We start from the raw sequence: 14,841 nt of genomic DNA, 5'->3' as shown, positions 1-14,841 counted from the left end.
GCTCAGAAACAGCTGTACAAAAAAGATAGGACTCAAAAATATGCTACTAAAGCTTGCACTAGGCTTGTTTAAGAATATTATATTTCTTTTTCCAACACATTTGGGCATTCTCCATGTACAGTAACATCGTGTCTACCTTCAGTGTTAACAGTAATTGTTCTATGCCTTGGAAATATGTCAGATTAACTATGCTATGTTCAAAAATGTATAACAAGATTTTTTTCTTCATTAAACACAAACCTAATTTTGCCAGGCAGTGCTTTGTTGCTGAGGTTGAACCTTATAATCTAAACTGACCCTCCCAATTAAAATTCAGACACTTGTGAATCTTCCATTTACACTTTAGGGAGGAAAAGAGATAACTAGTAGAAAAGTTGTTATTATTATCTCCAGATGCAGCTTTAAAACTGGTAGAAAATTTTTGCTGCTCAGGCACAAGTTGAGATCAGCTTTACAAGTCTGACAATTATAAAGAGATAGGGGTGCACGAAAGCAGTTGATCCAGAAGCAGGAATGCCATTGCTGTCCTTAGGGACAGTGATCAGCCAAACAGCCAGGACAGCTTTTTAAGGGTGTTCGCTTCTTCCACATTTAGTCACCACTTCTCAGAACAGGAGAGCAAATGAGAAAAAAATAAAATACATCTGTTACCAACTTTGATGACAAAAACCCCTTGCCATAAAATTAGTTTCCTGAGACCGAAGAACATGTTGTGACTGCTGTTATTAATATTTGCATAGCTGTCACAAGCCCAAGCTTTATGACTGTTTACTACTTCAGGGACCACTGACCATTATTGAGGTGCTGGCTACAGTCTGAGTTACTGCTTCTCAATAAATGTTACAGCCTTCAAATTCCATTACCAGTGGAGTCTGAATTACATCTACTCTCAAAATAAAATAAAAATGAGCAGAAACAAGTTATGTGGCTTTGTCACGTATTCCGTTTAGAAATCTGGCCTATGGAAGGCAACAGCATTTTCTGATGGAGTCTTCTTTAACTGATATATAAGACAGGATACACTTAAAGGGTTGGGACTGTCGAAGGCAGTAGAGATGGTAAGTCTGGATGATAAATCATGTCGTCTTACTTGGACAACACTTGAACCCTCTGTTAACAAAGATACTTTATACAAACTTCCTCTGAAAAGATGCATAAACTACTGCTGCTTACGAAAGCCTGGCCAGTTAAGTTTAAGGGTCTTAATGCATTCATATTTTCCAGTCAACTCTGAATTATAGGAAATGGAGAAAAAGTGTGGTATAAACAGTCCCAGTAATTCAACAGAAAATATGCAACATTTGTGTGCCAATATATAATTACTACATACTTCTGAGAAAAAACTGGTACCTGCCCATATTACACCCAGCTCTATTTGTGGAAACAGCTCTAAGCTGAAGGTGTCCTACATCACCACCTTTCTAATGACCCCTTATGCAGCTATGTCACATTTCTGCTTCTCCTTTCTTGAAGGAAAAGGATCCTTTATAGCGAAACAAAGTGCTTTTAGCATCAGGAAATTTAAATGCAGTGTTTTCCCTGCAGGGCTGCAGAGCTCTCTCCCTGCCTGAGCACCCAGCTGTGAGCCCACAGGCATCACAGACACAAGGGTATGGACTAATGGGAACTTAGAGTACATTTTTATAAAGAGAGAAGCAGTACATCTGAAACTGAGAATTTCCTACACGTTTTCTATGTTTGGCAAGTAATTCACTGCTATCCAGTGCTGAAGAACTTGTGTTCTGAGGCGATTAGGATCACCAGTGACAACAATAAAATGGGTCACTGGGTAGTTGCTGGTGGACGTATCACAGACCAGCACATCTTAAGGAACTATTTTTATTGACACAATCACCCCATACAATGTTTTAAAGCCAAGAAATCGTATTTCAAAAGAAGATATTTTGTGTTAGAATCACCAGGTATCAGCATTTTGGGAAAAAAAAAAAAAAAATCCAAGCTTGCTGAATAGGTAACATGCATAATAACACTACTTGAGGAAGCAACTGTGAGACATTGATCCAAATAAACAATCACCTGCTGGGATTTATAGCTTTTCCTCACAGTCATGAAAGTCTTCAAGTGAAATGAATGCTAAAGTAGGGATAATATAGGTGACTTTGACAGAAAATGAAACTAAATGTCTTGTATAATGAGGAGGGCTGCTCCTTCTCCTTTAGAAAATGAAATGGTAAGAGCAGTAACTCCAAAACTCAAACCTTCCCAATGGAAGACCCAAGTAATCTTAGCTCCAGTGCCAGCATAACAGGAGGCACAAAAGGAGAGTGGTGAAATGCATATCAATAAGACAACTTCAAATACCAGTTACAAAGGAAGTAAGGTCACTACTCCTGCTTCCTTAGGAACTCAATTTTTATATAATGTATTCTTGACAACTTGTGATGAATAATGGAAATATGGCAGACCAGTACTCAGCCTGTATCTGAAAAACGTTAGATATGATGGAGGACTTAGTTCTCTACAAAAGTTTTGAGTAAAAGGCATGTGCCAAATTTCATAGTGCTATCTTACTAATTCCACTGAACAGAATACCTCTCAAGGAAACTGCAGGAATTTCCTTTGCTCTAACAGGATTAAATACAGCCTTCAGTACTGAGTTGAGATAAAATACTACTACATTTATACCCAGTATGATATGACCAATGCCTTGTGACCATTTTAGTGAAAAGGACCATAGTGTAAATAGTTCAGTGTCTGAGGCCTCTTACATACAGGTCAGCTTCTGTGGCATCCAAACCCCTGCAATAGAACACACAGCCAACTCTCTAATTGCCATGGAAAGGTAAAGTCGGCTAATTGAGGAAACTGCTTTCTAAACAAATTGAAAATTAATTCAGAGATCATCTAAAATAGTTCTCTGTTACAATCTAGAACTCACATCCATCAGCAGTATCTTGATTCTAAAGAATCCTTCTATCAGTATAACAGTAAGATCATTTTTGTAAGAATTATCACCCTTTAAATGGACACTAAGTAAGTAGTAGACTAACATCAACCACTTGAATATTTTGAACGTGAAATCTGCTATGCTAAAAGACATAGATGAAGAAGAAAATAAAAAAAATATAACCATGAGCCCATTTAGTACTGGTCTTGGAAATTTCAGCCTCTGGACTGTGGTGGCTTCCCTCTCTTAACTTCAAGTCATAGGAAGATTCATATATTTTTAAAATTTCTGTTCTGTGCAGAATCATAAAATTAGCATATAAAATAAAGCTTGTTTTCTCTGAAAAGCTCCCTACTCCATTTATCACTTGAAGATGTTACCTGCTGCTAGAGCACCAAACATAAGAAATATATACAGGTAATGTGAACTTCAGATATTTCCTTGGAAAAGAACAAATCACAGCATAAAAAAGGTTGAGAGCTAAATAATAATCTTGTCCATTTAGGGAGGCAAAAACAGAGGACAATATTAACATCCTAATCCAGTTTCCCCAGTCAAACCTTAGCATTCCTTTTCTGCTGAATAAATTTGAGTGACTTAATTTCTAGATGGAAGAATCTTTTTATGGAAAATTAGCAGGACAGGAAAGGAATGCAGCGGTCAAGCAGCACCAGCTCTGAGGCAGAACTGTCTAAACTGATGAATTTCAATGTGTTTCAAAAAGAAATACAAAAAAATCTGTGCAACCATGGCAGAACAGGGAAGGGAGGGGGGGGGAAAATGATAATAAAAAAAGGTTGTAACCAACGCACAGGGATTCCCCTCATCATGCATTAAAACATATGACCATAAAGGTGAAGCAGCACCAGGAGCTGCAATCTGCCAAAGAGCTGCACATCTTAGGAATACACCACCTTAACAATGTTTGTCTTACAGTGATGACACAGGCACCTTCATGTAGTAAAAGTGAACGGAGTGGGTAATGCATTTACAGTTTCCATTGCCTCATGGGTTTGTTTAAGGAGGCGATTTGACCACTGAACTTGTTCTACCCTCAGAAAATGGGACAGAGTGTAAAAAATACCCCTAATATGAAGAGTAAAAGAGTTAGCCTTCAGGTTTTTTTGTATAGACTAGCACATGCAGAAATGTTAAAAAGCTGCACAAATTTGTCCTTCAACAACGTGTACCACATATTTACAGTGAACATTCACGTATGATTAAGAAAACTCAAGCTTTGCTTAACACAGCAATAAGATTTTTCTGACAATTTGCTCACAAGATGACTGCTTTAATCCAATGACTTTATCATCTATATAAATATATAAATATATATATATACACACATCAGTCAGGTTCCATATTTTAGAAAAACATGGGGCGCTTTTCTCCACCAAAATGGAAATCTGTAGAATATTTGTACTTCTGATTAACTGGCAAGTATTTTGAGCTTGTTTCGGTTTTCCGAGCAGATCACTAGGAATGATGAAATTTTGTTATCATTTTAACAATTTAATTTTAAGGAATTAATTCTGCAAGGGAGTTATAGTCAAAAGCTCCTCATCCACGTAACAAGCTGCTTCATTGATGCAGGGGACAGAAATGCAGCTCTAATAATGGCAAATATAAATATTGCTGTAACTTTGGAGGCCAGCAAGGAATCATGATTGCATTGATTTTTTTGAGTCTGCCACTGCACAGTAGCTCAGTACTCCACAAAACACTGAATGAAATTGATTCCAGTGAAGTCAAAGAAGAACATAAATTCTAATCAAATATACTTAGTCTAAAATGAAGTTTGCAATATTGCAATCTGATACAGTCGTTCCACATTTAAAAAAAATCAGAGGCTAAGAAAGCTAATCATTCACAAAAGATTACATTCAAATATCTAGGTACATACATATTTGTGTACCCTAGGCTGAAGTTATATTACAAATAAACGCATATGTTCAATAATTTTAACTTCAGACTTTAAAAGCAACAGCCTGAAATCTGATTCACTGCTAAAAGCAAAAGCATAGAATTATTTAATGGTCTGGGTTGGAACAGACTTTAAAGTTGTTCTAGTTTCCACCCCCACTGCCATGGGGCCAGGACTTTCCACTAGACCATGTTGCTCAAAGCCCCATCCAGCCTGGCTTTAAAATCATATTAATAATTGCCATCATAGTATAATTCTTATACACAGAAATGAAGCATGCAAATAATACTATTTGTATAATCTCTGTATGAGGGAAAGCATGAAATTCAATGTAAAGCTAAAATAACAACATCTCTATAAGCACAAAACAGCCACTAACCTGTATTTTGATTGGCCAGGAGAAGTTGCTGACATAGACATAGAAGGTGATGTTGGGGTTGCTTCGAAAGTTAAATTTTTCACAGGAAAAGCTGTCTCTGTATTCCTTAATATTAGCCTTGGAAACAACAGGAATCTCTTCTCCAGATATCGTTCCAGCTAAAAAAAAATATTTAAAAACCTCAGATGTAGATGTATGTATTTACGACAAATCATCATTAGAGGTGCCAAAGTAAATTTGCACAAGAAATTTCACTTCTTAATTATTTTTGGTGTCTTCACTCTAAAACTTTAATAACCCCTTATTACAGTTTACATGGCACATTAGGTATATTTCATATACATGCAGTGAATTCACAGAAATTGTTACTTTTGTTTCAAAAGATTATATTTGAATCATTAAAGTGGCAGAAATTATGTGAATTTTAGAAGAAAGTTGAATAGATAACAAGCTTTCCTCTATAATTTACTTTTCCTTGCAGTAAAAACTCATAACTCATTAAAACCTGAAAGTGAATTTGTCTACATCTTACATGGTTGCTGTAGTGTTTTTAATTGTTCATGAAAGCGTTAATAACATAAATACTAATAAACATTTATCATGTTTTGCAAATATATGGGTGACTCTGCTACATTATAATAAAGGAATAAATAGAGTTTACTAACAAGGTATGCTAAAATACTTCAGAGTTTCATTTATGAAGAATTTCATGAGTTTAAGACAAACTCCAAACCTTCTCTAACAGGAGTTTTTTTGGTATGATTACATTTTAAGCATCTTGCTTCTCCTTGGATGTGTTTTCAGAAAGTCAATAGAACCAATTCAGAAAAACTGTCTAAATAAAGCTTCTCTTCCCCCTTCTTAAAACAAAGAAGAGTAATGGGGTTCAAAGCTGGAGAGAAAATAGATAAGCAGCTCCTTTTATCAGCATACACAGAAGAACTTTATTGTTGGATATCAATGTTAAGGTTAATAATTAAATTTTTAGCTTGAACACTGAAACAAAGAAATAAAATCTCAGTCTCTGCAGTAGTTAAGGAAGCAATTTATCTTAATTAAAATCACAGCATTTCATAGCACAGTCATTCTAAAAATTTAAATAGGCTACAAGCTTTTCCCACCAAAGTAATTTTAATTGAATAGGAGAGAAAGTCAACATATTAATGAAGCTTTATTCAGATTGCAAAATTATCATCTGAGGTTTAAATAATATAATTAATAATGGCATAATGATAATGGCAAAAGAACACATTTGGTAAAGTTGTATTATCAAAATTAGCAACAGAGACAATCAGGTTAAAAGAACTTAGAGGATCATGAAATCATATGGGAAAAAGTCATCATACCCAAACTCACTCTCACCTGTAGAACCAATAGACCATGTAATATTGAGGTTGAAGTTGTTTGATGCATTAATTGATATGTCCAAATTTTTATTTGACTAAATTAAAAAAAAAAAAAAAGAAAAAGAAAAAGGAAAAAGTTAACAAAACCTCTCAGAACGTATTGCAGGTAACTCTATGCACACGTAACTCTATTGCACATAACTGAATATACCTTTTAATTATCCGACGGTTTCCATTCTAAACATAAATAGAAATGGTAATTGCCAAAGGCAATTCTCTCTTTTGCTTCAGTAAACATATAACTACACCACTTAGCTTTTTAGATTTCGCTAAGAATAGCAAAATCATTTTCTTTATGAAATGAAAGAAAAAAAACAGATGGCAAACGCCTACATTTTAATCACAAGCCAAAAATTACTTTTCTCATATTTCTTAGCTGAAAAGTATAGCTCTTTATTTCATCTCAGGAAGATACTAAAACTTATTCATGGGAGCAACAATAAAATAAACCAACTGGTAATTTTTCAGACTCTTGAAAGAGCCAAAGTACATTTCCCATTTAGAAAGTTTTCTCAACACTTGTAGGAATAGTTTTTCAGTTCTCAAAAAGATTTGAACTACATCTAAAACTTTATAGACACTTGGGAAACCTGTAATCAATGTCAAATATAATAGAAAACTTAATCATGACTCTTCAAAACTCGACTAAAGTTGTTAACATTTTGTTACCTGTTCTGGATTTGCTATAAAGTTTATGGCAGTGTGATGGCGATCATCCTCTTGTAATAAGCTGAAGGTAAACTGGTAGTCAATCAAAAGGCTGTCTGTGGAGAAAAAAAATTAAAAATAATAAAATAAAGTGTACACATATTATTATATACTATGCAAGCATGTAAAATTTACCATTCGCATTCATTTTAAAATTCATGGAATACTCTACAAGTCAGAATTACTCACACACATTTCACTTTTTAAGTATTTGCACTATAATGTCTTGAAGCAATTACAAAATAAAATCAAGGGGAGCAGTAACCAAAAAAATAAGATCTAGAAAAAATAACTAAATTACTAAATTACACATAACTTGAAAAAACCAGTCTTTGTGATTATCCCAAAATACAGTATCAAGTGTTGCTGAAGTGTTATTAGTTCCTTAATTTCACTCTGAAATAATAATTCCAATATCTGTTCAAAATGGATTTAAATATTTATTTCTTTATTTTAATCATATGCTTTACTGTGTTATATAAATAGTTTACACAGCATCATCACTATAACACAACTTTAGAATTACTAGGTTTAAAAATTTTGGGGAAAAAGTTGCATCTACGCTAAGATTATATAGTATGAAGGCATGATACTATAGGAAATAAAATTGTTAATAACTAAATGGCACCATGGAACTTTTAAGAGAAATTATGTGATCATCAAGTGTTTCCTTTCTAAATTACCAGAATTTTAAGAGGTTTTGTAAGTGGTAAGTGATATATACGTTTCATCCAAGAGAAACAAGTGGTTGTTTAGTATTCCTCAATAAGATTATATTTCACTCCCAACTGGCATTTGTCCTACACATTTTTCTTTCAACCTGTGAATGGAACAAAGCCTGCCAGGCAGCTCCATGCGTTCCGTTTCTATCACTGCTCACTCACAACACCCCAGAGCTGCAGAAGTGCAGAAGAGAGAAACAGTCAGCTTCAGATGGTCCAAACCACGCTCCTTTCTGCAAGGAGCACAAAACACTGGGACAAGTCAGAAGATGCGAGTTTTGAGTTATCCTGTTGTGTTCCTGAAGATGGAGTAATGAGATTAAGCCTTACTGGGGACATAGCTCCAGGAGTGACTGAAAAGGGACTTCTCTGCAAAGGGAAGGGGTAGAAGCAGACTCAGCATCTTCATAATGCAAGAAAAAAAACCAGTCACAAGAAATGCTGTAATTCATAGAGGGAGCCATGCAGAATCCCATTAAGAAGTGCTCAGTACAGTCAGATAGTTATGAACCAGCAGAGCCTCCAGAGATGCAAACTGTGCTAACAGATAAATGGTTCTTGTTCAACAGTTGTGAACCAGAGGTGGGAGTGGTGGATGGATCTTGAATGCTCTGTTACATGGGCAGATATCTTCAGCTCTAACAGAATAAATCTTCTAAATCTTTGACCATTACAGTTCTATAGGGATCAAAAGACTATTTTTCCCCGCTGTCACAGAAAGAAGGTGGTGAATTTTAAGTGCATGTGATTCAGATTATTATTTTATGCATGCTAAAATATGGTTAAAGTGTGGCAATTCATCTTTGATGCTACATCCTAGTGAATAATTTTAAAGTTCTGGTTTGATCTCTGTCTTCATGGCATTCTGCTAGTGACCACCACCACACAAGCAGCGTGTTACAAAGGAAAACTATGTGATCATAAAAACAAAATCAGTAAATACAAAGAGAGGGAGAGATTAAGCCAAAGCAGAAAAAAGCTGTGTCAGGCTTTTGATGGAGTCAATAGTTTGCCTACTGCTGACAATCACCTTTCCTGCAGCAACACATCATCTGAAAAAAACACGCTCTTGTATCTCATGGGAAGGCTGATACAGAAAGAGAAAAAAACCCTTTGGTCAATGAAGCACAAACACAGTCCATTCTATTGTCTTAGTAGTTAAAGAAAATGGGTTTTGTTTGGGTTTTTTTGTTTTGTTTTGTGTGGAAGGAAAAGGTTCATAGAATCGTAAAATAACCTTAGTTGGAAGGGGCCCACAAATGAGTTACATGAAAGGAATTATCATGGCCCTCAAAGATGAAAAGTTATGCAAATCTAGCTATGGAAATCTAATTAATAAGTCTCATTGACTCTATTGTGCCATATCTACATGTTTGACAGTAAGATAACTATTGCACCAGAACATATTTGAAGGTAACAGGACAGGAAAAGATGGCAAGTAGAAATTGACCTCTATAAAATGGATTAATAATCCTTTAATAATCACAAGTCGCAAGGCCAAAAGGCTGGGAATAACGTACAGATATACTAAATCTCCTGATGTCGTCAACTTGGAGTCTCACAAAATACAGATGACTGCTTTAGCCTGAATCTTTGCAGATTTACGGTTAAGATATGGTGGACCAGCACCATAGAATGCACTCCTTCAGAAATTCTGGCTACAGCAAAGGCTACAAGATGCAAGAAGAAGCATAGACAACCCTACTAGACAGGGAATCAACAATTTTCTCATAAGATATGGAAAATTACCATTTAAATATGCTACAGCCTTCTTCTAAGCCCAGGCTGTGCCCTCTCAGAGATGCCGAGTACCAACCAAAAACCAGTAGATGTATATACTTAAGGTCCCATCATAAAACAAAACTGGGAATAGACACGGGACTCTTGTCTCCCAGTAATATGAATGAACAGTTCTTTTGCATACAAGTTTAAAAAAACCTCAGTCATTTACTTTTAAAACATTAGGAATCTTTTTTTTTTTTTTCTGGGTTTTGTTATTGTTTGTTCTTGTTATTTTAAATTTTAAATTTATCATTTGCTTGATAAAAGCCAAGAAAATATGAACTTCTTTTTCAAGGAATGCAGGAAATGCAGGAAAAGTCCTTACATAGATAAAGGATGTTAAACTACACTGTCCCTCATAAATTTACCATCTGTAACAAATAAGTAAAATAAAAAATTAAAAAAAAAAACAACACTTTTTTTTTTTTTTACTGTATTTTTACCTTCAGTACATTGAAACAGTAAATTGTGAAAAACAGTGAGGATTAGTTATGCAGCCCTAAAAACTGGAAAGAGATCTTCACTAAACTATTCAGAAGCACAAACAAACACAAATTATAGCCCTAAATTCCACAGGGACCTGCCATAGGACAACCCACTAAATCTCTGCCTTGGCCACAGAGTGGATGCTGCAAAGCAGAAATACTTATCTCTCCACAGACAATTCTAATTCAGGGAAGATACCTAAAGTGTGTATGACTTGAATGAAGCAGACAGCACTGCCTCCATGCAGTAATGTGATTCAAGAGTGTAAATTAAGTCAGGTGCAAATGAAAGAACTGACACTGAGCAAGCATTCCTTCCTATTTTTCTGAGGACTGCAAAAGTAATGCTGAAGAACTTTCATAGCTTGGAGAAAATGTTGACTTTCATATACAGGATAAGTTCTGGTTGGCCAAAACTTTAGGAAATATTTGTCTGAACCTATTCTTAACTTTAAGATCCCAAATTTCTGGAAGTCTCTAAAGTTAGATTTTATTAGAATATAAATTAGTAGGGGTAATTTAAGAGGAAATGCAAAGTGAAGTAGAAATGAAAAGGCACTGTAAAGAAGACTCTCCTGTATGCATTGCATCCTGCTGCTGTCTGTCTCACTATCCTTCCTCACTCTGCCCATCTGTCTCATTCTATACCTTAGGAGACTCTTGCCCCACGTGTAATCAGCAGCTCTCAGGGAAACTTCACCTCCCTCTCCTCCAGAAGGCTTCACCTTCCACACACTGCAGCAGGCAGAACAGCTTTCCTTCCCACTGCCAAACATCAGTCACTGTGTCCCTGCAGCAGAGCCTTCTCTTTGGAGTTCTCACCAGGAAAATGTATTTATTGAAGGCTGCCGTCTCTTTGTTAATATTAAACACAACTCCTCCACCTTTGGCCTGGCAGGGTGTGTGCCCCATCACCTTAGTGGAGGCAAGGGAGAAGCAGCAGGGAAGAGAGATTCAACTGGCACACAAAGAGACCCTTGGAAGTCAAATTATTAAGCAGGGAGGGGAGGGGGCTTACAGTTTAATTTCTGTTTCCAGGCACTTTGTTCCATTTTGTCTTAGAAATCACTGAATAAAGTACACAAAGATAAGACCACAATACCATCCCGGCATCGTCAGTGGCCAAATATAACAAGGACTTCTGGTTATTGAGTTTTTTCACATCTCTATTTTGATTTCTTCAGAACCCGTGACTGGTTTCACAGTCAAAAAGTCATTAAAATCAATTCAAAATGCCAGTAATGAGCACATGTGAGAACATGACAATAATTAGGCGAAGAAAGATGATAAATTAAATGAGGAAAATAAATTTCAAAGCAATCCTTTAAGCCTAGTATTGCTGGTTATTTTCAAGAAAATATTCTGTTTCTTTAATGCAGGTCCCTGACTTTTTATATGATTAAGATGGTTTAATATGGAAGTTTTATACTCATATCCAACAAGGATCAGACCCATTCCCAAAAATGCCAGAATATTCCCAAAAGAACAAAGGCCAGAAGAACTTCAGTATTTCTGAATGCCACTGGAACTCTGTGAGAATATATAATTACATTGATAATTATTTAAAAAAAATTAAATTGAATATGCTTAGTATAAATTAGTAATAAAGTTACACATGAAAAGGTACCTTACAGAGGAGTATTAAGACTGCAAACTGAACCACTGACATCAAGGGTGCCTGTGAATTATTTTTGGGTGAGTGCTCACTTAATGGGCAGCTATTCAACACTGTGTTCTGTGTTCAGTACCCAGTGTTGGGTCCATGCCTCATTTACTACATGCTACACAAGCCCTTTCCCAAAGATGGAATTAATTTCTAACGTGGCTTTCTACAGTATTCATCACTATCATTTCCTAAGTTCTTCAGAAAAGTTAATGAATTTGTTCCATTACTGGAGATGAGAAGGCATTATTAGTCCCATTTTCCAGGACAGAAAATGAAACAAAGAGACCAAGGACAAAACCATCCGTTAAACACCAACAGCCAATTTGAAATACTTGGAGTTTGACTTTTCTTACTATTTTGAAATATGTAACATTACATATGAACATAGTTATTTTATAGTTCCCTCCATCATTCATTACAATTCTTTCCACTTTTCCAACAAAACAGGAAAGGAACATACATTCATCTTTCCATTACATTATCACTGATTCATTTCCTAAAAATCCATTCAGTGCAATGTAGATGAAAAGTTCCTTGGGAACTAGTATGCATGCCATGAAAAGCTGGACAACCATGCCCTAGCAAAGAAGCAAATAAAAAATTATTGTGACAGCAAGCCTTAATTCTTCCACTTTGCTGCACTCCCTGCCTATACAGCGTATCTCAATAAAGGGCGTTTATTAAGTAATTTAAGAATCAAGCTGGAGTAAATTCTATAAAACCATTTTACTTCTGAGCTCGCTTTTGCCTTTGACCAAATCATCCCAAGAGAGCATCCCAGTCCACAACAGCTCTCAGCAAGAGGGAAGAACGATCCTGGGTTCCCAGGAAGGGAGCAAGAACATGCATAACTGGGCACATTCACAGCTCCTCTAACTTTGGTCACTGCCCGTTCTCCCACGGCTCCTGTCACATAGTTTCTTAAAACACGCTTGTAAAACTAAACAAAATGGGAGAAGACTCCTATACGTGCATAGAATTTCTGAGAATTATATCTATTTGTTTTAGTTCCAAATTTAAAGTTTAGCAAAAATTCTAAGTCAAAAGCACTGCAACATATGTCAGCCAGACATATAAACAGAGCATGAAACCAGACCCACCCACAATATAGTCTAAATCCCAGCTACAATCTAATAATCACACTTTATAAATGTTAGGTGAGGATCACATGATCTTTACCCAATCAGTGACTAAAGTGGGATTTTTTCACTTTTTTTTTTTTCCCCTGATAACTAATAATAAGGTCTATTTTGTGAATAGAAACCTCAAAATCCAGTGCTGTTCTATTTTTACTTCTTGAAATCACTTAAAGTTGTAAGAACCTCCCTCATGATTGCAACTTCAGACTCATCACAGTCAGTCTTCCCACAGTTTTCTATTTAAGGATCTGTCTATTCATGCTGATTCTAAAACTCATACTCTCACCTCTTCACTGCAGAGGCAGTTTGTCTCTCTCCTACTCTTTCTAGGGATTGTTCTCTATATTCAGCAAGTTTGTTGAGAACAGAACTATTCATATTCCTCTCTATCAGCACAAATGCTGCTTTTGAAGCCAAGCTCCATTATCAACTGCTATAAGTCATATTCATTTGTGACCAAGAGAAATTCTGCTGGTATTACACCAAAGTCAGGGGGTTACCACCCAGACTTATTTTGAGTCAGCATAATTATTTTGAACTTTCAGAGCAGTTTCCTGATTCATTCCTCTGTCTTCTGGATCCACTGCCTCATTTCCATTGTCATATTGACTATGTTGGTGTCTGACGTTACTTGTTCATTGTGATAAAACAAAAAGTCATTTACTGTGAAGTCTTTACTAAAAACTTGCATTTTTCTAAATGTAATCAGAGCTCAATGAGCTTCAAAGTACCCCAGTACTTACTATTTATATGCTTTTTTTCCATTTAAGGAAAGAGCATGTGAGAATGAATTTCACTTGAGTTTAAAAGTCTTTTAAAAAATACAACAACAACAATTCTTTGGGGTTTTTTTACTGCACTTTAGAAAAACGTACTAAGCTAAAAAGCCCACAAAAAGACAAAGGGATTAGTGCCATAATTAGCAAACTGGGTAATTAATTTTGTTCTAAACAAAAATCTTTTATCCTTAGGAAATTTTCAGCTGCTATTTAGAAAAGTGTAATAAGTTGTCAGTTTTTATCCCAAGGGAGGGCCAGATACAGAAAAATAGAACCTATATTAGAATTTTACTCAGCTAAATTTTTCAAATTGTCTAATTCTTCTCTATATTGACTAAAATTTTCAGAAGATGAGTGACATCTAAGACAGGTATGCACTGTGTTCAGAAGAGTAGCTCTCAATTCTCTTTAATGAATAGAGAAGGTTAATTAAGTTAGGACATATAAGTGTTGAAAAGCTAGTTAGGCAAGATGCATCTCACCATAACTGTCACAGAAGTAAATATGTAGGTATGAAAATGTTATGATAATCAAGGGCAGACTAGTTGCTGAGATCTAAAAACTGAGATGCATATATAATTACCTGAGGTGTTTTAAGCATATGGTCTCAAGATGATGCTCCTAAAGTTTTTAAACCACAGACTACAGCCAGATCCCCCTTTTTTTTCCCCCCACCCCTGTAGATATTTCATCAAACTCAACTGCAAACACCAGAAAAACTGATGGGGTTTCTGTGAACAGCTACAGACCCTTTTCAGGCTCTGCTCAAGACCACAGTCTATAAACAAAGGCTGGAAACCAGGGACTGGAATATTATGAGCAAAATATCAGTGTAAGAAGCAACAACAAAGAAAAGTGAGAGCACCAACTGGCAGGTACTTAAACATCAAATTTAGAAAAAAGTCGAGGTGCCTCCAGCGATGGAGCATTTCAAATCTCATGG

General features: G+C 35.7%; 1 protein-coding gene across 6 annotated transcripts in view; it reads right to left on the bottom strand.

Annotated features, from left to right (window-relative positions):
• The window catches only part of ATRNL1 (attractin like 1), a 522,221-nt gene that overhangs the window by 270,447 nt on the left and 236,933 nt on the right, over positions 1-14,841 (bottom strand). For all 6 annotated transcript variants that reach the window (XM_027884890.1, XM_027884885.1, XM_027884886.1 and 3 more), the window contains exons 22-24: positions 7,287-7,381; positions 6,574-6,652; positions 5,212-5,369 (exon numbers count right to left, since the gene is read on the bottom strand). In XM_027884890.1, coding sequence (XP_027740691.1) covers positions 5,212-5,369; positions 6,574-6,652; positions 7,287-7,381 — 332 coding nt within the window. The remainder of the gene's footprint in view (positions 1-5,211; positions 5,370-6,573; positions 6,653-7,286; positions 7,382-14,841) is intronic.

Source organism: Empidonax traillii, unplaced genomic scaffold, assembly GCF_003031625.1.
Source record: "Empidonax traillii isolate 1590-97213 ecotype Southwest subspecies unplaced genomic scaffold, ASM303162v1 scaffold156:size1289327, whole genome shotgun sequence".
NCBI lineage: Eukaryota > Metazoa > Chordata > Aves > Passeriformes > Tyrannidae > Empidonax > Empidonax traillii.
Note: the sequence above shows the minus strand (reverse complement) of the source record. Positions and strands in the feature narration are given on the sequence as shown.